This window comes from Alosa pseudoharengus, unplaced genomic scaffold (genome assembly GCF_046254945.1).
Source record: "Alosa pseudoharengus isolate Yale_2024_CS ecotype anadromous, Long Island Sound unplaced genomic scaffold, YU_APseudo_1.1 YU_APseudo_1.1_scf_16, whole genome shotgun sequence".
Taxonomy (NCBI): Eukaryota; Metazoa; Chordata; class Actinopteri; order Clupeiformes; family Clupeidae; genus Alosa; species Alosa pseudoharengus.
The window spans coordinates 20218851-20241905 of record NW_027468630.1 but is presented as its reverse complement, the minus strand read 5'-3'; the positions used below and the strand labels follow the sequence as shown (position 1 = coordinate 20241905).

The window sequence follows — 23055 nt, the reverse complement described above, 5'->3', positions numbered from 1 at the left end:
ATCTTTATGGCGTGGACTGGACTGGCCAGTGTCAAAGGAGCCTCTGTCTTCATTTGCCGTCTCTCAATGGGAACAAGTCACTGCAACTGATGGTGCGTGCTTAAATAAACCTCGAGTTCAGCTGATGTAGTCTGGATCTGAAATAAAAAGGACACTCCTCAGCACTTTCCATCAGAAGGTCAAAGTGATATCAAGTAGGCTGAAGTAAAGAAAGCAAATGTGCCAAGCAGGGTGACAAACAAACGCTGTAATTAAAGCAGATCTCTTAAAATGAAAAACAACAGCAAGCCCCATGTCTCATTAAGTAAAGTGAGATGCATATTGCCATGTTCAGTATATGACCAGCAGGTGGCAGCACTACCTTATAATTTTGAACCTCTCATGTATAAATCTTTGTTCAGCTGACTGACAGGGGATGCTACATCATAATCTTCAACCTTGATGTTCCAATATGCTTCTGGGGAGAAAACATTCCAACAAAAAGCACCATGTCCCAAGGTGGGTAAATATAATATTAACATCATGCTCAAGTGAATGTAATTATATTTCTCATGATCGCCTATTTAAGTACCCTGGATCAAAGACCAACAATTTGTTAATTTGGTTTTGCAAGTATCAGAATTACAGTCTGAAAATGTTTCCTCTAAAATATTACCTATAACACATAGCAAGAACCATCCTCTTCTACACAAAAGTTTGCTAGGACTATCTGCTGAGCACCTCTGAGTGTTTCTGCTAATTGGGGTTTTTCTTGGCAACATTTAGGAAGTGACACATGGTTTTCCCCCAATTTTTGAGCATCATCAAATTTCCCTGATATCTGATCTTACCTTAGTGTTTTTCTCAAGAAAATCTGGATGGGGGGGGGGGGGTTGTGGCAGGTTGCAACATTGAATATACTTGCCCAAACCTAGCCACTCCTTGTACTTCCTGTAAGACGGCTTGCAACTTGTTAGACAAGCAAGTCATTTTCGGTTAGTGTATGGCAGTTCATTCAGTGGAAGCAGGAGAGGATATAGGGAAATGCACTAAGCTGTGTTCAGGATCCACAATATAGTCATGCTCTCTCGCTCTCTCTCTCTCTCTCTCTCTCTCGCTCTCTCTCACTCACACACACACACACACACACACACACACACACACAGAGAGAGAGAGATAGATAGATCGGAGAGGATATGACATGACAGATTCGGGCACTCACATACATGCATTTGAAGGGAGGCCAAAGGGGAAATCATAGGCTATGTCATGGCTATATATGAATGTTTATAGCATCACAAAAGGGTGTTATATATTGAAAACATATCAACCCTTAAGACATGACATAAACCAATCACCAGAGATATCTTTCGTCATTTGTACTCTGCAATCGTGAATAGGACAAGATAAAAAAAAAAGTACAAGGCAAATGTTAGGATCTAGGAAGGCAAACAAAAGTGTTACTCAATCATGTCCTTCAGTGCAATCAAGAGGTTCTGTTTGGAAATGTATTGAAGAGGTTGTTGATGTCAGTTGAACTAATCTGATTGAGCTCTTCAGTTCAATGCTTTCCAAGCCACGCCATACCTTTAAAATAAACATTAATTTGGGTTGTATGAATGCTACAGAAGATTTTTGACAAGATAATCACAAAATGCAGTAGCCTAATCTCTCTCTCTCTCTCTCTCTCTCTCTCCCTCTCTCTCTGTAGCCTATGTGTGTGTGTGTGTGTGTGTGTGTGTGAGTGTGTGAGATGTGTGAGTGTGTGAGAGAGAGAGAGAGAGAGAGACTATATTGTAGATCCTGAACACAGTGCGTTGTGTTTTCTCTACCACTGTCAGTCAGCCAAATATCTGCTGTCTAGAAATTGTCTCGCACGGATCTGTTCGTCAGTAGCACTCATGTTACCGTAACCGTGCCCGCCGGCCCGTCAGAAGATGCACTGTACGTCGCTACGTCAAGTCTGGTATCAGTCTCTTTGATGTCCGGATTATCCTCAATTGCCAGCCGCAGATACCTTCACTTTGAACTGCCACTTTCCGAATCAACATGCGATCTGCCATTGCCAACGAAGAAGACACGTTGAAGAACTGTGGAACAGATAATCACTTGTTTTAACTTTTTAATAATTCGATGCTCATCATTTTATGAAGTGGATGAATGTGAGGATTTTTTTTGGAAAATATAAAGACAGATGGATCTCGTTCTGACAACATGTGTTCCTGGATATTTTGCGTAGAGTGAATATTGGCGACCGTCTGCAATTCGCCGATCTCATACGATTTCGAGCTTTTATTAATTTAAGCGAATTTGTACTTAAATGCAATTGTCTCCGCGAAACGTCAGGACAAGACCATAGACTCAATCAACAATATGTTTTTGTTTTTTACTTGTGTGTTGTCAACTTTTGTTGTCAGTCAAACATCGCCCTCTCGGAGCTTGTACACAAATCATTGGGCTGTGCGGATTACAGGGGGACACGAAGAGGCAGATAAACTTGCTTCAAAATATGGCTACAGCAATTTGGGGCAGGTAAGTTAGAAATGACTGGCGTTTGTCATATTTATGTTTTTATTGATAGGCTAATCAAAACCTGTGGAATTGAACAAGATCTATGCCATATTTTAGCACAGATTGTTCATGTCACGTGTCATCCTCTCGTTACAAGAAAGCTTTGTGAATGATTGCGAGTGGCCACATTGCTGCTGAGAGTAATGATCAGAGGTTGGCTACATCTGTGTTGGGGCATGAGGCACTCAAGGAGTAGCCTAGTATAGGCTATTAATTAGTCGTGGGAGTTTTCCGAGAGTCCCCCGTTTTGACATCGCACGTTTACTCCAATGAGACGGTTCATGAGTTTGATTAGGATGCAATCTTTTGGTTTTGGAACTCTGATAACTAAACGTCTGATGAATGTCAGTCCTACTTTGTTGAAAATATTTGTATGCATAACCACGAGGTTGTGGAGGTCATTTGGTCATTCTGAAGTTCGAGTTACCAAGGCAGTAATTGGCTTTCTAATGTCACTCCCATGGTACTTATGTTAATGATCTTTTTGCTGAGATGCAGCTGATAATGATGCCAGCCTTGTACCCATTTGTGGTCTCACTTGCCAGAAGGCCTTCATGGTTTTACTGTATAACTGCCCTCACAAGCTGAAAGGCTTTGAAAGGCTCTGTTCTTTCATCATTTATTTTTCAGACTACACCAATAGAAATAATAAACTACATCTACAACAGCTTGCTTTCTTTTTGTTCCTGTTGTATGCATGTTTGCAATGCTTGTTCACAAATGGTAAAATAATGTCTGTTTGTCATTAGCATTATTTCAATCAAAGCTCTGAAGCAAACCAATGTTATCACGCCATTATAGGTGCAGGGTAACTGGAGTGAAATTATTTAGCTTTGTGAATGCTGATGGAAAGCTTGGAAACACAACATGCACATGCACATTTTTGTTTCTTTGAGTGTTTTTAAGTGTACTTCCAGGATGACATTGATATGTTTACTCTAAATGGAGGCCTTCAGATATATTTTTGCTATGGTAGATTTGTCTTTCGTTGGTGTTAGGTTAAATCTTGTCTTGTGTTGCGTAGATTGGAGGCCTGGAAAATCATTATCATTTTCACCACGGTAGAGTGGTACGAAGATCCACTTTTGCCACTAAAGGAACACACCGTTTCATCCACATGGACCCTAAGGTAAGGACTCACGCCAGGGGGGAGCAAGTCTCGGGTTGCCTCTCTCCAATACCTCAATACTGCTCCTGTCCTCATGTAATGCTCACACCACTGTTTATTATCGTGACACGCTGATTTTCTATAGAAGCCTCATTTGACAGAGCATCCAAGCATTCAGAGTCAGGCTGTGTCCTCAGCCTGAAAAACTTGGCCTCCGTACTCAGATTATCTCTCTCATACAGACAGGGTCTCGGAAGTAATAAAAAGTAGGAGCTGGGGGTCTACAGTAAGTCTTGCATGGAGGCACCCTGATCATATCATGCCCCCAGCCATGTTTACAATTGGTATAGTGCAACAAACAAGCAGCAGGCCGTTTTATCAGTGTCAAGGCAGCACACGTTCACTGAACCTGGCTTAAAGCAATGGCAAGGCTCACAGGAGTAAGGCAGCCTAATGTTTAATGCTTTAATGTGCACATCCAGATATTAGTTGCTGTATAGTCTTGGGAACAGAAAAGGCTGTTTCAGTGACGCTTTGTGATAATCAAAAGTGTCCCATTATAAGCTGTAAACTGTACATTTTCACAATGCCAAATGGTTTTGCTGGGGTGGTACTGAAAATACAAAATTTCATCAAAGACAGTCAAAATCCAGAAATATGGGACACAATTATATTTTGGTCAACAGGCATCACAGTTCAGTAAGCTGAACAGAGCCACTGTGGTGAGGGTGATGAGACGAAACCTTTTTTTTTTTTTTTTTTATTTCTTGTCCCACCAAGGTGACCTCCCCTGATGACAGTGATTTGTGCTCTTTCAGGTCGAGTGGGCGCAACAGCAGGTGGTCAAGTCACGAGTGAAACGATACATCAGGAATGACCCCAACTTTGTCCATTTCAATGACCCGAAGTGGTCTAACATGTGGTACATCGTAAGTGTTCACTGTTCCACCGTTCTTCATTCTACCTAATCACTAATAATATGTCCCTGTGTTTGTCAACTGTCCTGTCCAGTCTCGTCTTGTCAGTTCTGATATCGTCCCGTCTCACTTCCCTCTGTTGTCTGTCTGTCACCTTGTCGTATTATATGTGTTATGTGTTACATTCTGCATGCTATAATCTCCCCTCCCCTTATATGGATCCAGGGTCTCACTAAAACAGGGTGAATGGTTATGGTAGGACACAGTAACTGAATGCACTAAATGTAAATCTAAATTATATTGTGTATGTGTATTAAAAATATAGTGCTTTATTAAAAAACAAAGTTGTCCTCCGAAGAGGGGGGTGGTGGTGGGCCACAAATGTTAATGTTTTATGTTTATGTTTATGGTATTTAGCAGATTAATTTGTCCAAAGTGACTTTATAGTGACATTTAACATTATAAACAATACATTAACATTCCAGTTACCCGTTTAGTAAAATCAAATAGCCCAAAAATACCAAAATTATGAATAGACTAAAGAGAATTTAACAGAATAAAAACAATAACCAGTCTATTTAGTCATGTCCCCCTTGTTGTCAGTGCAGTGTAGTAATCCTATTGCCTTAGGATTGCTGCATGCGCCACACAGGCATCTGTGTAAATTTAGTTGTTAAGAAGACAGATGGCTCAGTGGAAATCGATACCAGAAAAAAGAACTAACAGATATTAATTCAAAATTGTTTTTAAATTATATATTCTATTCTGTTTGCATTGCATCACCCCCCCCCCCCCCTTACTCAAGTAGCTGGGCCACAGTAATTGTGAAAGATGGTTGACATGCAAATTAACATGAATTGTGCTGACAAAGATTAACAATTAAATTAGATTAAGATGAGATGATTTTGTGTGTACTTATGTGTGAAATTGTCCTGTCTGTGGCTGTTTGAAGATGAGCTTTAAAACTCACTGTGAACCATGATGGATTAAAGCTCTTATCAAGGGGAAGTGATGATCAAGAAATTAGTCGCCTTTGAAATAAGTAAAAAACATTTGCTAATATTAGTGCTTTGTTGTGTAGAGAGACTGTGTTTTAGTATAAACTCATGAGAAGTGCTCTCGCAAAGTTTTAGAAAGTTAATTTGGAAATGTGATTGACATTTACTACTCACAGAATTATCCCTTCTGTGCATGAGTTCAACATTTGCTTGTATTTCATAGTTGTACCAAGGATTCCAAGCACATAGGAATGTTAAATCATTTAGAATGATTACCTTCACCCTGATCAACTTCTCTCTACTCACGAATGAGAGATATGACATCATTGGCAGAGATGCAGGTTTTCATCAAGGCCTGAAGCTGTACATTGTGGGCAAAGACAGTTGGTGCATTTAAATGATATGTTAGGGTCAATACATGTTAGGATCAACACTTATTAAGGAATTTACACTAGAAGTTATTGCTGCTCTAAGGCTTTTATCACAGTACAATTGTGTATTTCAGTTGCCCTGTCAAAACATCAGAAGCATGTGAGACTAGTGAATTTCATAACATAAATATTTCATATTTTCATAACCTAAACCTTGGTATCAAAGGCATGTGTTTTGGAACTGATCCAGACCATCATTGAGGGCTTGAGTTTTTTCGTGTATTGGAGATGTCTGATATGGCTGCCAAGCCTCCCCCATCACTTTCCCCCTTTTGTAAAGGATGAGTAAGACCCATATGCATATTTCACAAGTGATTTTGTCGATTGCAAATTGTGTGTAGGCGCTCAGAAAAACTAGGTGGTATAGCATGTGTGACATTTTTACAGCACTGAATTGTACACATCCGTTCTCAGTCTCATCTTCCTATAAACTGGAGTGATGGTTTTATACCCTGGATTTACTTTCTCCTCACTCTCAAACTAACAAGTCCGTAGGAGTCAAAGCAAGAACTCCAAAGTGTTCTCAGAACAGTTTCTCTTTTAATAGCCCCGCTAATTCTTGTCTTAATTTGGTCAATACTGTACTTTTAAGTGTGTGAGTTCACAATGAGGATGTTTCTTTTAATGCTTTCCTCACAGAGCCTGTTAAAATGGTGTGGAAAAAACTTTTGATCAAGCATCACTGATCAGTGCATTCAGATGGATTAGGCTCTTGCGCAAAAACATGACTCTTCCTCTGAAATGCATCCTCCCACTGAAAATGAGGCAGAAGTCAAGGGCACGCACACACATACACGCACACACACACATACACACACAGAAAGTATTATCCCCCCCCCCATTTTAATTCACAGGTTTATACACTCTGACTGAGTGACAAGCTGATTGTTCTGGAAGGTCACCGAGCAAGGCTTGGGGGACTGAATGAGAAAGTATCCTCTATTCTTCTCTCTCTCTCTCTCTCTCTCTCTCTCTCTCTCTCTCTCTCTCTGTCGCTCGCTGTCTTGCTAAAGCTGACATTGATGCAGTCCTTCTCATCCATCAGCACTGCACCGAAAAAAGCAGCCGCTGCCGCTCGGAGATGAACATCCTGTCCGCCTGGCGGAGGGGCTACACGGGTAAGAACGTCGTCGTCACCATCCTGGATGATGGGATTGAGAAGAACCACCCGGACTTGGCCCAAAACTATGTGAGTCGGCCAACTCTGTAAGCCTCTTTTGGTCTCACTGTACACCACATGCCCACATGAAGGCTATGAAACAAAGCCATCCTAGTGCGCTTTCCTGTTAAGCCGGGTCTTGTAGGACATAACCTCGCTGTAAATAAATGTCATTCCTCTGCCTGACATCTGGGATTACAGTGTGTTATGGCTGGTGTAGCTCCAATTTATCACACCTTGTAATGGAACCAAAGATGCAAGATGGCAGGAGTGTGAAAGGATAGCGTGGCAGCATACAAATGTCTTCGTCTTGTCTTCCCTTAGGACCAGCTGGCAAGTTATGATGTCAATGGGAACGACCATGACCCCACCCCTCGCTATGATTCCACTAATGAAAACAAGTAAGTGTATTTTTCACAGAATTTATTTCAGAGCTAGTCATTAACATTGCAGACAGCTTGATACATGAGGTATATATGATTAAGACACTAGCTTAATTAGAAGTGCAAAAACGATGAATGTCTGACTGGTGCTGATTTAGTAAATTGCCCAGACTTGTTTTCAGAATATTTAGATTCAGGAAGAGGATCCAGTGCAAGATGAGTAACTTGTACTCCCTCTCACACCAACGTCAAGAACATTTACATCCAATCAGAACACATGGAACACATGGTTATGTGGTTGCCCTGCAACACTGGTCAAAAGTTGGCCCATGTATCATCTAAAGCAACACAATGAAAAATTGCATGTAATGTATGCCCCTTGGCGTCAATATAACACCATTTAGTGCTTACACGGTACCCAGTTAGTTAAAAACCAACTAAAAGGGTCATGATCCTTCCTGATCAAAAGCATTACACAGTGCAATATCAAGCAATATGGGTATGCATTGACAATGTGAGAGACTTGTCTCTTTGTAGCACTTTGTACCAAGTTCAGTTGAATGCATTTTCAGTGCATCTCTGGTACAATATTTACGCTATGAGATGTAACAGGCAGTTCAGCATAGTTGATCTGTTTAGCAGGTTCATGGCATGTCTCATAGGCTGAGAAAAGCTGTTGCTCTCAAACATTGTCCACTTAATCAAGAGTCAGTGTAGTGATGAAGAAATAGATTAAATAGACAGGTATGGAAGGTTTGCAATGTGATTTCATGCTCTCTTTTCACCTTATTTTTAGTATTAAAAAAGTATTTTATTTTGTTGTTTATTTTGATACACTTAAAATTATGGTATTTGATATTTTATTTGAAAATACATTTTGATGTATTTTTGCCCATCCCTACTACAAGTTCCATATTGGAAATATCACATCTGGTGTAATGTATGTTTTGCTTTCAGAACCTTTTAACTGAAGCTTTCAAGACTTTTACCTAGTGAGGTGGGCTTTGAATTCTGATGAAAGCCCAGGAATGTTTATTGAAAACCTTTGTTTCATGTTCAAATTATGCAAAGTGTGTTTACTCCAAATAACATTTGATTTCTTTTTCTGTCACCAAACTAATATTAGATTTGTGTACGATGCAAATTCTATTGATTCTCATATCTGCTTTAATGTGCTTCCAGTTTGTGTTTTTTTAATGATTTGTCTTCAGAAAAGCAGAATGGGAATGAACCTCAAAAAAACAAACAGTTTGTTATTCACAGGCTTGACAGGAGAATCCGAACAACAACCATATGCGAGAGAGAAAAAAATACAATTAATTTCTCTTTCAAAAAAGTCTTGCATCCGGTGCCGATGGTTATCGCTATAGTTTAATGAGGCAAGAAAGTCAGTGAGACTAAATCCCCATCCTCTGAGATGAGCTCCTGCTCAGGTAGGGTGTGTGTGTGTGTGTGTGTGTGTGTGTGTGTGTGTGTGTGTGTGTGTGTGTGTGTGTGTGTGTGTGTGTGTGTGTGTGTGTGTGTGTGTGTGTGTGTGTGTGTGTGTGTGTGTGTGTGTGTGTGTGTGTGTGTGTGTGTGTGTGTGTGTGTGTGTGTGTGTGTGTGTGTGTGCGTGCGCGCTCAGGTACTCTGGCCTGGGGTGGGTCTGGCCATTTGATATTCTCTTCCAACCTCCATTCAGTCTCCGCACATTAGCATACAGCTAATAGAAACCAGTGGGAGGCCAGTGTTTTTTTACACTGCTGTAGGGGCTGCCTCGGACCACACATTATTCTGTAGGTAACTAGCCAGTAGCACAGTAGGGTGGCTGGACACCCTTAGCTGGGTTGAAATGGATGCCTGTGGCGATGGGCTTTACAGTCATTTATTATCTTATGTTCTGTATCCTGATTGAGGCCCATAGGCTACTATCTCCTTAGATTAGACCAGTTATGGGTGAATAATGTATATATTTAAAAAGTTTGATGAGGACTGTAGGAACAGTGTTGTAAAGTTGTAACTTTGGAGCGGGTGATTTTGTTTGTTTCTATTTGTTAAGGGGTAGACTAGCATGTTTTTTATTCTGCTCTCACTGCGTGACACCCTGGATGGGGTTGCTTTGCATGTTGTGATAAGCTGGACCATGAGGAGGGCCCTCTGCATATTCATCGTCATGTGGCACCTTTGAGGAGTGGGGCAGATATCTCCATGGGCAGCTGTCATATCAGGGGCAGAAATGAACTTCCCTGGGTATTGCGTTTCAGGAGACTTTTAATGTTCAGGAAGCCTTTTTTTAATGGAATGTCTCTGTAGTCATTGCAGCACTGGACATAATGTATTTATTTACATTTACACTTACATTTGCATTTATTCATTTAGAAGACGCTTTTATCTAAAGCGACTTACAGAAAGAGAATAAAATTCAAGCTACAGTGCTGAGGAGACTTTTGCTAGGAATTACTACTGCATCTGCTAATACTATTACAAAGTATAAGAGTGCCAACATTATAAGTGCTAGTCAAAGTGTGATCGGAGGAGAGAAAGTGGTAGACGAAGGAGGTAGAGGAGAGAAGAGAGGAAGGAAGAGTGTGTTAGGTTGTTACAAGTCTTAGGAGAAGAGGTAAATTCACATACTCATTGTAAGTGATCTAATTCAGTTGATTCAATTTAGGTCCTTGAATTGATTGCCAGCTCTGGTTTCCATAATCAAAAATCCAAATGTTCAAATATGGAAATAATACAGTGCTCCATGCTCATTATGTTTAGCAGACATAACAGAGTTCATCTCAGAAATCTGGGAAGACTCCATCAAAGAAATTCAACTCATGATACAAATAAAAAGATGAATTCAACAACAACAAAAAACATCTTACATCAAAGTGCATCTGCGTTTTTGTTATATGTATTATAAACATTGCCTCAAATTTAGTCTATAGATACAGTATCGCAGTATTTTAGTATAGATAGTGATCTAAGCTCTATTCTTACAAGAGACCTTGTTTTGCACATTCCCAAGTGTGAAACAACGCAAACAACTCAATTTGTGTTTTTATTTTTCTGATTTGAGTTCAGTCCCACACTGGCAGACACACACATGGCAATTAGACACACATTTTAAACATGTATAAGTGACAGGCTAATGAAAACCTCTATATTGTATTCTGGTGATTTATCAGTCAGTCAAGCATCAGGGAAACATATTTAATCCTATTAGGAGTCTGCAGTGATTGCAGACATGTGTAGTGGTATTTCACAAACATTGCCTAGTGAAGCTGCTGCTAAAGCAAGCTATTTCTGTAAACTTCTAAATCAATCATCTCATTACTCCCCCCAACTGTGGACCCACTCTGCCGCCCCACCTCCCACCCCCCTTCCTCTCCCCTTACAGACACGGGACGCGATGCGCTGGCGAAGTGGCAGCTGTGGCCAACAACTCCCACTGCATCGTTGGCATCGCCTACAACGCACGCATAGGAGGTGGGCATGCGCTTTACACACACGCACGCACACAGCAGCATCGCTTCTGCTGGATTAACCTTGAGACGCGCGTTGCTCGAGGAGAAGGCATTGCTCATTAATCTAGCACTGTCTATGAGCACGTTGACATTCATGCGTTCATAAGCTGTTAATTCCCCCCCTCAAAAAGTCTCAGAGAGACAGAGGGGGCCTATGGAGAGCCGTGTCGTCAGTCATCGTGAGATTTCGTGCGCGGTCTCTCAGTCGTATTGTCCTCATCTGCAGCTGTTCTCAGAATAAAGACTGTCCATGCACCGGTGGTTGCCAGGAATGACCTAAGTGGACATGGCTTTGCTTGAAGTGGCTCGTAGACTGAGGCGTCCCTTCCAGTTTTGCGCATTGGTTAAATATGCAGTCTGTTTCGTCTGTTTTGTTGGAACTTCAAGTAACTTGATATGCGTGACCTCAAACCAGACAGAATGAACAGGTCAATGTTTGACCACTTCTGTAATGCGCCTTTACAGCCATAATCTCCCAAAATCACTGATTATTTTTTATTTGATCAGATATTTTGTTCTCAGGAAGTGTAATTGGTGTTTAGAGGCATTTTATCACCACTTTTAGTAAGCTAAGGCCGAAGAACCTGATGCCTGTGTTCAGGTTTACACAATGAAACAATCTCTCTTGTGGATCCAGTTCCAGTTACTTCAGTAGGCAAACGTAGCCTTAAAATTCAAAACGTTCCTCAAGGCATAAATTCAATTATTTCCTACCAGTCTGTTCAAATGAATTGTGACTTCTGTGAGAGGGGTAATTGATTATCCCAAGCTGTTTGGAGTGGTGCACTCAAATTGTTTGTTGTTTGCTTCGGGGAGCAAAGTTGTGCCTGTTTGAATTTCCCTAGGTTGATTAATGCTCAGATGAAATATAGGTCCAGTCGGTCACCACTAACACAATCATGTTCTTTGAACGATTTTGTTGGAAGGCTGTTGTAGGTGTATTTGAAAAATATCTGAAACAGCTGCAAAGTAAAACTAATACAAGTAGAACTAATATTTTCTTCTGTAAACTGTTGATGGTACTGAAACATCGGACCAGTGACATCGTTTTTTCTCTCCTAATACTTGTTTTAAAGGAAATTATAGAACACACCACAGTAATGATTTCTTTTTTTCACTTAATTTCAACCAGAAGCTGTTTCTCTGTGACGCTTTGAGAATCTCGGCACCTCATTAGAATGATGACAGATGTTCTGCAGGCGTGTGGGTTTGAAGTCGTAGACTGACGGTGAACTGCAACAGGGCCAGAGTCAATGTTATTGAAACCAATTCCCTGAGCGGCTTCATTACGCGAGGGCAGCGCTGCCTATTTCAACAAGCCCACTTCTCCTCCGTTCTCCAGAGCTACGCGACTGCCTGCCATAATTAGCTATATACACATGATTCACTGGGCCCTTCTGAAGCCACCGCCTGGAAAAAAAAGTTGTTTGTGCTGCGCTATTTTGGAACCTGCGAAATAAAATCAATTTGCAGTGAAAACCCAGCTTTTTAACGTCGGGAAAGCATGATAAAGAGACACAGATCCTTTTTTTTCTTCGTTTCCTTAGTTTGCACTGTTTAAAACATAAAATGGAAAGAAGAAAGCCAAAAAGAAAAACATAAACTGTGGCACGCCAAATGATTTTTGTAGCATCAGCACTCAAACGTGGACACAGACGCAACACAAAGTGTGCGCAAGCCGTGTGTCAGAGATAGCGCATGAGAACCTGGAGTCATTGAGCAGAACTGCTAGCTGGTTCAGAGGGCTGTATGGCTGCAGGTGTATATTTCAGTCGTTCTCTGTTATCTCTCATTAGCACATTTTCTCTCCAGCTTTAGGAGATTAAATAAACTGCTAACAGCTGCTGCCAAAAATAGATGGGGGGGGGGGGGCTATGCACCTGCAGGGCCCAAAGTAACTAATCAAATTCATTCTAAAAGATTTGCAAGTCTGTAATTGATGGAAATTGTTCTGCCAAACACACAGCCAGACTTTGTGTGCCATGAGTTGTAATTAGTTTTGTGTTTAGAAGTTCGAAAATCTCCTCTGCCTCCCTGCTAACCCCTCCCTCTCTCTCTCAATCTCCCCCACCCATTCCTCTGCCTCCGTCTCTCAATCTCTCTCTCTCTCTCTCTCTCACACTCACTCCTCATCTCTCTCTCGCCCTCTCTCACACTTACTCCTCATCTCTCTCTCTCTTTTTCTCTCTGAGAACATGCTCATTAATTGGGAAATGAGAAGGGCAGTAGGGACAGAAGGAAGTGGGGAGACGGAGGGAGCCGGTCTCCTCAGGGCAGTGGGTTGCTCGGACGCATCCCAAACCCAGTCCTCTGGTGAGATCAGCTCTCGATGCATATCGCTCCAAAACAAAATCTCTATTCAGCGTCTTTCATAAGTAGCATCTTCTTTACGGCCAAAACTTGGAGAGACAAAGACGGAAAAATGAAAAGAACACGAAGAAGAAAAGGAAGCTGTGAAACTGGCGGATCCTCATTAAAACGCTCAACACGGCTGCTTTTGTTTTAGGCTCTCGTGGTACTCTGCGTCCTCACAGCAAGTAGCTCCTCCACAAAAGCCGTTGATTGCAATTATGCAGTGTTTATGAATGTGATGGTGAGTTTGTTAGTATGTATGTGTGTGTGTGTTTGTGGTTATGTGTGTGTGAGCAAGAGAGTGTATATTTTTGTGTGTGTGTGCGTGTGCGTGTGTGTGTGTGTGTGTGTGTGTGCATGTGTGTGGTAACGCTTGTGATGTGTTTGCTCTCTCAGGCATTCGGATGCTGGATGGAGATGTAACAGATGTCGTGGAGGCGAAGTCTCTCGGCATCCGCCCCGATTACATTGACATTTACAGTGCCAGCTGGGGCCCCGATGACGACGGGAAGACGGTGGATGGTCCAGGCCCTCTGGCCAGACAGGCCTTTGAAGTGGGCATTAAAAAGGTCTGGCAAATCCCTGCTTTGTGCAGGTAACCTGTCATTACAGCCAACCAAGGGAAGGCTGCAGTCATTTGAACATAAGACGGTTCATTTTGGGGTCGCCGTCGCATCAAAGCCTTGTGCGGCCGAAATGAGGGCATGGGTTTAGCTTACCTCTCAGGGCTTCCCGATTGTGCTCATCTTAAAGCCTCCTGTTGCCAAGGGCAATACACACAAAGAATTGAACATGGCCTCCGCCAGTATTAAATCGGTTCCACCCGTAGGCTTGGCCAGTCCTGGGAAAAGTGGACATTATGAGTTGTCCTTCAGGTACTGATTTGTCTGTCTTCTCCGTCCCCATACAGGGCCGGAAAGGCCTAGGCTCCATCTTTGTGTGGGCCTCGGGGAATGGCGGCCGGCAGGGTGACCACTGCTCGTGTGACGGCTACACCAACAGCATCTACACCATCTCCATCAGCAGCACCACGGAGAACGGCAACAAGCCCTGGTACCTGGAGGTGTGCTCCTCCACCCTGGCCACCACCTACAGCAGCGGGGAGTTCTACGACCGCAAAATAGTTAAGACAACGTTTTTGATAAGTTTGAAATGTTTGGCTTGTTTGGGTCATTAAACACAGAAGAGCACAGTATGAATAAGCAAAGCTTCCTCCCTGACTCAAACACGTCTCTTTGTTAGTGATTATCCCTTGATTCTGCTGTTTACAAAGACAATAGCACCACTCCATTTCCCTTCATTGGAACAAGTTTTTCTTGTAGCAGCACTAAAGTACCAAACATCAAAAGTACCAAACTTTGGTAAATTATGAGACCACTTGCAAATTCAGTCTAGCATTGTGGCTAGCAGTGGCTAGCATCCTTCTCCCGTGGTCACTGCTAAACATACAGTAGCCATGCTATTCAATTTAATGCATAAAGTATAAAAGTATAAAGTATATACTGTATATACTAAAGTATAGTAATAATATTTTTTCATTTATCACTATGGAGGGGATAATTTCTTTGGAACTATTTTAAACCATAAACCACATTTTAAACTACCACAATTCCTGGTAGTTCAGGGGATTGTCAGTTCCTGGTAGTTAAGGGGATTGTACCAGGGCTACCACATTGAAGGTTTGGTTCACTTTTGGGGCAGCCATGGCCTACTGGTTAGTGCTTCGGACTTGTAACAGGAGGGTTGCCGGTTCGAACCCCGACCAGTAGGAACGGCTGAAGTGCCCTTGAGCAAGGCAACTAACCCCTCACTGCTGCCGCTGTAGCAGGCAGCTCACTGCGTCGGGATTAGTGTGTGCTTCACCTCACTGTGTGTTCACTATGTGTTGAGTGTGTTTCACTAATTCACGGATTGGGATAAATGCAGAGAGATGGAAATTCAGGGCCAAATGTCCAAATTTTAAGTATATATACTTATATACTATATACTATACTTATACATGACCATCCAGCATATTTGACTTCTGTTAGTGCAACTCCTTTCTCAGCAGCCTGGATTTGATTTCAGCGAGCCAGTCTGTCCTCTTCCCCACCCCCCCCCCCCCCACCCCCAAAAAAAAACATGCCTGACAATAAACGTATCCGCCATCATTGAATGCCTTCGTCCACTTGTGCTTACATGCAAGTAGGATGTTCCCTGTTCCAAGTAACATAATCACACAAATACACAAGATAAGTGGGAGAGGAGACAAACAAGCCTCTGTCTCTGTTCTGTTCTTTGTCTGTTCTTACACTCACAAACAATCACACACACACACACAGAGTTCATGCAGGCAGTCTTTATGTCTGGCACCATCCATCCATGTCATTTTGTTTTTAATGACTTTTGGCACAGGCTGGACCCAGACATTATCTAGCAAGCTTAGGCAGTTCACTTTATGTCACAAACTGATAGCCTTGCTCTACTGGAATCATGACAGCATAAATATCAGTGATATAGTTCAGATGTTCCAGTTGTTTTGTTTCTATTAATAAATATCCACTGGTGTGGGACGGCATATAAAAAGTGGCGTTCTACAACAATATTTTGCTTGGCTCGCATTTGAATGTAGAGCTTCTGGGAATAGTTGGGGAATATACTCACGCCGTTGCGGGTGGTGTGTGATTTTTTGTAGCCCAAAGTCACACATGATCCGTCAGGCATTTTCATTGTGATACAGGACTCCCTGCTGGCTCCTCTGTTGTCCAGTCAGTGAGCGTAGGTAGCCCTGTGAGGTGACCGGTGCTTGTTGGTGACATAGCTGACGTTCACTCGACGGGCTCGTTTCTAAACGAGTTGAGAGCAGCACAGATCATTCAGGTTGCCTGGCAGAGGTACATCGGTGTAGGCAGTATTTTCTCCAACATTACGGACCTGTGCATCTGCAATGGGCCATGGCAGGCACCTCACCACCCACACAAACATGCTACACACACACACACACACACACACACACACACACACACACACACACACACACACACACACACACAGACATGCTAAACACACACACACAACACACACATGCTGCACACACACACAGACATGCTACACACACACACACGCCACACACATGCTGCACACACACACAGACATGCTACACACACACACACGCAACACACACATGCTGCACACACACACACACACACATGCTACACACGGTACACACCCACACACACACACACACACATGCTACACACACACACACGCTTCACTACACATGCTACACACACACATGCGTGTGCGCTACACACACATACACACACACTGCTTTCTGTGGGCGGGTGTCATCAGTCACAGGTTCCGCTCTGACATTCACTGCTTGCAGTTGCGCTCCATCTCTCTGGGTGTTCTGGTTTAGCCGCGAAGGGCAAAAAGGAAAATATTTACGTTCAAGTCACTGAACACTGCCGATTTACAGGGACCAAGCTAGCGACCCACCCACCCTGCCTGACTCTCTTTCATACACACACACACACACACACATACACATCTACCCACACACATATACACCCCTCCCACACACACACACACACACACGTGCGTGCACCCATATAGTTTATCTAGTCACGGACTAACATTCCTGCATAACCAGTGCATAATCAGCTGCATGACTTCAGGGCTTATATTTTGTTGTAATGTACTGTGTGTGTGTGTGTGTGTGTGTGTGTGCGCATGTGTATGTGTGCATGTGTATGTGTGTGTGTGTGTGTGTGTGTATATATATCTGTGTGTGTGTGTGTGTGTGTGTGTGTGTGCGTGTGTGTGTATATATATCTGTGTGTGTGTGTGTGTGTGTGTGTGTGTGTGGTGATGTCCTCTCCACCTCCACTGGCACAGGTGACCACGGACCTTCGGCAGCGCTGCACCGATGGACACACTGGCACCTCTGTCTCCGCTCCTATGGTGGCCGGGGTCATCGCTCTCGCCCTGGAGGCCAAGTCAGTAGACGTCCGTTTTCCTCCTCACAGACACACACAACAGCCAGCACCACTGCTCTTAATCTGTCTTCTCTCCATCGATAGAGATGCTCTGCTGATATCCCCCCCCCCCCCACACACACACACACACCCACCCTTCTCCGGCCTCCTTGGCTCCCCTAACTGCCCACTAATTCTCCTCACTTCTTGACATAGCAAAGAGTCGATTATGGGAAGCTGACCAGGCTGCTGTTTTTCTCTCCATTTGTACCGGAGAGCTGTTTGGGATGAGTGTTTTTAAGGACAGCACAGTTTAGTTTCGTTTAGTTTGGTTTGTCAGTATGTGTTTTTCCTTCCCCACGCAGGTTCTTGATGCAAAATCAGCATGATGAGACAGAATAGACCCTTTTCGCATTCTGACTTTTTCTATGTGAAGATTTTTTATGGCTCGGATTTTTCAAGTGAGAAAGTTGAATGGACCATCAAATGTGTAAAATTACATCAGTTTACTGGCATGTCATTGGCTCCTCTGTGGTACATACTGTTTAATAGCCATTTTGTTCTATCTGTTTACAGTTTCAATGCGATGCCATATATCCTATGGTGTAACATCTGTGTAGCAATTTAATGGGGCTAAATTGGCTGTGCATTCATGCCCTGAAATTGTGAGGTCTAGCTCACAAAGTTGTGCAATAACATTGTTTTATTTTGTTGACAGGTTTTGTCGCCAATATACTGTGGCACAGTCTGTCCTTGTTCTCGTAGTTTTCATACAGAGTTGTGTGTAAATTAGCACTGGTGGTTAATAGGGACATTGCACAACAACATTCTCTGAACAGATGAATCCAGACTGCTTTGTAGGCAGCGCACTCTTGTTCTTTCTTTCTTTCCCTCTCGCTCGCTAAAGCGTTCTTCTGTTTTTCCTATTCTCCCTTCTGTTTCCCATTTTATTGCTCATTGTGTTTTTTTCTTATTCCCTCCACTTGTTGGCTGTGGGATAATGGGAGTTTTCATTTTACACTCAAGGATAAGTAATTACAGTGCTTGTGAAATCATTAGCATTAACACTGCTCCTGTGGGGGTCTCTGGTGCTAACTGCTACATCTTTTTTAAATACCACACAACAGTGCTTTGCATTCGCAACCAAACCAAACTTTCTGCGTAGGCCTCCTGCTAATATATGGCCAGTGAAACCTGCTTTGGTAGATGGAGATTATCAGTTTCTGATTTAATGACCTTAAATGGTAATTTTTGCAATCAGTGTGTTGTAGTGTTTATTATTGTTCCTTGGGTTAACATAATTTATGTAACACTGGTTAAAAAAAGTTGCATCACCATATAAAGTACTTTTTATAGCATATTTATAGAAAATGTGTTGGAGTGGAGTGGAGCCTACATTTCAAATACCCACCTTTTCCATCAACATTAGGATATTTCTGTGCTTTTTTCAGCATCACAAATTGCAACATATTTACATACACACAAAGGATGTAATATATTTCTGCCCACGGTAAAACTGAATTATTACATGAAGTGATGTAATTTTAATATGAAACATCAATTTGAGAATGGAAATGGCTGAAAGATGTGTTTTGTGCCAAGAAATTATATTTTTGCACCTCTTTTTCCAAGTGCCTAGGTCTAGTCAAGTCAAGTCATTAATAACGGCATACAGTTACCTAACATAATCACATGCAGTATTTTGAGGTTCATAGATATTTATGTGGTTATATGGCAAGTGCTTACCCTGATGGTGAAACTACCCAAATGCAATGTCATGGAGTGTTTGGAGTTTTACCTTTCAGTCCTCTCATCACCTGGCGTGACGTGCAGCACCTCCTAGTGAAGACCTCCAGACCGGTCCATCTGAAAGCCAAAGACTGGAAGACCAATGCAGCTGGACACAGAGGTGGGCTTCTGCATCTGGCCCACTCCTAGCGGTGGTAGCATAGTGGCAAAGGAACTGGGCTAGCAAGCAGTAACCAGAAAAGATGGGGGTTCAATTCCCGGCAGCCACAGTTGTGTCCTTGAACAAGGCACATAAAATGTCAAAATGTCATTAAAAGTTCTGTGCAACATGAACAGGGCTCTTACGTGACAAAACAATGTGTTTTCAACTTAGTACAAACTTTGAATTCAAATGGTTTCTTCACAATTAATGTCACCTCAGTTACCATCAGTCACCTCAGTTTCCATCAGTCGCTTCCAGGAAAGCCCCAAAAAAGTCTGTTGTCGACCTCATGCCGGCTTCGTAACGAAAACTTAAAGTTTAGATGTATTTCCCCTCAAAAATAGATTGAGCGCTGTAATGGTTATGACCATATAATGACTATGTACATGGAAATGGTTTGCATGTTACTAAAAGCTAGCTCTATTGAATAGGAATTCAGTTGTTGCAGGACAAGGCAAACAGAGTAGTGTGCAGATGTGACAGTACAAACTTTGAATTTAGACGCTTTCTTCACAGCTAAAGAAAATGCATCGTTTTGTCACATAAGGACTCATATAGTACAGACCTTTTTAATGACATTTTGAGTCATTTAAGAGGCAAAAAAGGCACGTTTAGATGATGCCCCCAAAACCTAGCATTGTAGCTGACTGGGAGTACTGGCCATTAGCTGCAGCTACTCTAGTTTGGTAGCACCGATTTTGGTCGTCTTTTTTCCCTATCGACAGTACTCGGCGACGTCTAGTGATCAAGATCCATGTAAAAATCGTCCGGATTTCTCCTTTAAGGCAATATTGACTCAGTCAGTCAAACCTCATGATGAAACAGAAAGCAATGTGTTATGACAGTTCAGACTATCTTTAGTCACCCAATGCAGAAATTTGAAGATACACAAATTATGGGTGGTGTTAATAATTCACTGAAGATGTGGAGATGGCAGCAGGCTATGCTACCATCGGTGTCAATAAAGAAGATGACCAAGTGATGACCCATTTGTTTACCCTCTTTCTCTCCCCAGTCAGCCACCTGTATGGCTTTGGCTTAGTGGACGCAGACGCAATGGTGGTGGAGGCCAAGAAGTGGAGAAGTGTTCCACCTCAGCATTCGTGCACCAAAATATCAGATCGTAGGACCAGGTGAGAGATCTTGCTCCTCTTCTCACTCTCCTTCCCTGCTTCTCTGAGTCTCATTGTGCCATTTCATCTCATCACTCTCCCACCTGCTTATTAATACTCTCTCTGAAATGATGAAACATGGACTTTGATTAGAGCTCTTTGATCTGTTGGTTTGAATTGTACACAACACTGTTCCTTCAAGTTTGTGTTGTGATGGTCATTGTAATGTGGATTAGGTGACACCACCCCCCCAGAACTTCACTTACGCTATCAATGAGAGAGTCTCCAAATAGGCAAATGTGTTTCCCAGAGGTCCTTTCTCATTTTCATTTAATATACAGTATTTATACAAATATGACTGACTGGATTCTAATGTATTTGTAATGAAGACGAGCGTAATATTTGAAGACTGTATCTGATGATAATGCTCTGTAATTAGACCCATTTGTTTTCATCAAGAGGCCATTGTGAATAATTGGAGCATGTCTAAGCATTATGAGCTCATTGCTTTTACAACAAAGTAGTTCAGGCTTCAAAGGATCGGGGGCGTACCATTTGTCTTTAATAAGCATATAGATATGCGCCTCTGATGGGATGAAAAAAACGATGTGCCCAAGCCCCGAGAAATAATCTGCTGTTCAATGAGAAATAATGAGAGGTGTTGCATCCGCTCCCTCCGCATTGAGACCGATTGAATAGGATCTGGCACTTGCATGGACTAGTCTAATAAATCATAAGATGTAGCAGGACATCACAAAATCTTTCATCATGCTGAAAAAAAGGAGAGCTGTGTTGCCTAAACATGTCTTGAATCATGATGGTTTTATTGGTGATAAAAATCTGTGATGCCATCAGAAAGTAAAAAGGGCTTCAAAGAGTTCAGTCCAATGTCACTTTGCTCTGCTTGACTCCCTGTGCTGTCTCACCACTCTGGTCTCGTTCTCTTTTGTGGTCATTATCTGTGGAGAACGGTCGCAGAACGCTATCGGAGAGTGGAATGTTTATGCAACACTGTTGCCGTGTCATCACACGAGCTCCCGGTGAGACCTCGCTGTAAACAAAAGCTTGAATGTGTTGGTCATGGATGAGGCGGCAAATCCAGGCTGCATTTTATGTCTGGCTTGATTTCACGGGCCGTTGCTCCCCGCTATAAAATGGCGAGAGACGGCGTTGGACTGCCGAAGACCCATGAGAAGGCTCTCGAGTGCTCGGGGAGGGCAGGGTTGAGCGGTCGACTCCCACCGAGTGTCAAGTGCTTTGGTCTTTTACATATCAGGCGTTTGCAACGGGTCCTCCACAATGCTGGCAGTGACTGAAGTGGGCAGTGACGAGCCTGGGCCTGGTCAGACAAGGGACTTCCCGAGCAAACCCCAGTGCAGCCCCAGGGTGACCGTGGCCGCTGTCTCGTGAAATGAGCAGAGCTGATGTCGGATCAGTGATTTACTGAGGGCGGAGAGGGGAGGGGGGAAAGCTTTGGTGATTATTTTAGGTCTGTGGTTGTTACAAGCAGTAGCAGGCCACAACAAGGAAAGAGACTTTACTGGAGTGGGGCCTTATCTCAAAGCTGCATTGGAACTTTAAAAGCATAGCAGCTGTGGAGTTGGGAGGTAATTCGTACCAGTGCCTCTGCTGCTGCTGAAGTTGTGGGCATACACATGTAATCGATTGTCAAAACAGTGTTTTGGTATGGATTTACTTCCCCCTCTCTGGGGCACTGTCTGGGCTAATCACTAATGTAATGGCCTGAGAGATCCGTGTGATTTGTAACCTTTGGCAGCTGATTTCGTGCCTGTCTACACCAGTGTTTTGGAGTGGGCTGTCGAGATTGAGCTGCTGCATTTTCTCCTCAATAAAGCATGACCTTCACCAGCTTCACCAGCTACAGTGGTAGAGCATGGTCACACGTTGTTCTGTTCCGACCAAGCTGGGTCAATATGACCCATAGAAAAACAGTGCCATCCATCCACCACACATCCCTCATTAGGTTGATTTGCTTGAGTATATTTTACATAAAGTAAAGACTTTCACACCAAATTGTATTCTCAATTATTTCCAGTGATGGACACACACTTCCCTATTTGTAGACCCCCCCCCCCCCTTTTTCATAATATGACTCTGTGGACTCCAGGCTCAATCTATATTTTTGGACATAGAACCCTTTATAATTGTTTTTTTTTTCTTGCTGATTGCTGGAAGAGTTGTGGTGCCGAGTGCGTCATTCTGTCCCTTGATGCCGTGCCGATTGCGATTGGCTGGCTGAAGCATTTGGCCAAGCGCGGTCCTCGGCCTCCCTTATTGATCCGTGATTGACTTTTATTTATATATGCTCTGAAGAGCCGCTGCCGCTGCCTGAGCGGAATCAGAGGGACAAGTTTGTGACAGACATGCCACATTTTTAATCTCATTAGTGTGGATCGAGCACTGATCGATTTTCAATGTCCCATGCTGGCAGCTGTGGAAAATGTCACGACTGAATGTCAAGACGAGAGAGAGAGATGAGGTTGAGAGGGGGGGGGTGCGGTGTGTGTTGTGTGCCTTCATCAAATCTGGGGACCTATGTTTAGCAAACTCTCAGCTGAATTGCATCATGGAGGACTGAGGATAGACTGCAAACACTGATTAAACAGAGAAGCACTGTGTG

At 42.8% G+C, this 23055-nt stretch overlaps 1 protein-coding gene across 1 annotated transcript in view; it reads left to right on the top strand.

The window, feature by feature from the left end:
* The first annotated feature begins 1754 nt into the window (after positions 1-1754).
* Positions 1755-23055, top strand: part of pcsk6 (proprotein convertase subtilisin/kexin type 6) — a 33258-nt gene continuing 11957 nt past the window's right edge. Inside the window, exons 1-11 of the mRNA XM_076287383.1 lie at positions 1755-2511; positions 3575-3679; positions 4477-4587; positions 7050-7193; positions 7488-7564; positions 10914-11002; positions 13789-13961; positions 14303-14515; positions 17272-17372; positions 19157-19260; positions 20318-20435. Of these exons, the coding sequence (XP_076143498.1) occupies positions 2353-2511; positions 3575-3679; positions 4477-4587; positions 7050-7193; positions 7488-7564; positions 10914-11002; positions 13789-13961; positions 14303-14515; positions 17272-17372; positions 19157-19260; positions 20318-20435 (1394 nt within the window). The 5' untranslated portion in view covers positions 1755-2352. The remainder of the gene's footprint in view (positions 2512-3574; positions 3680-4476; positions 4588-7049; positions 7194-7487; positions 7565-10913; positions 11003-13788; positions 13962-14302; positions 14516-17271; positions 17373-19156; positions 19261-20317; positions 20436-23055) is intronic.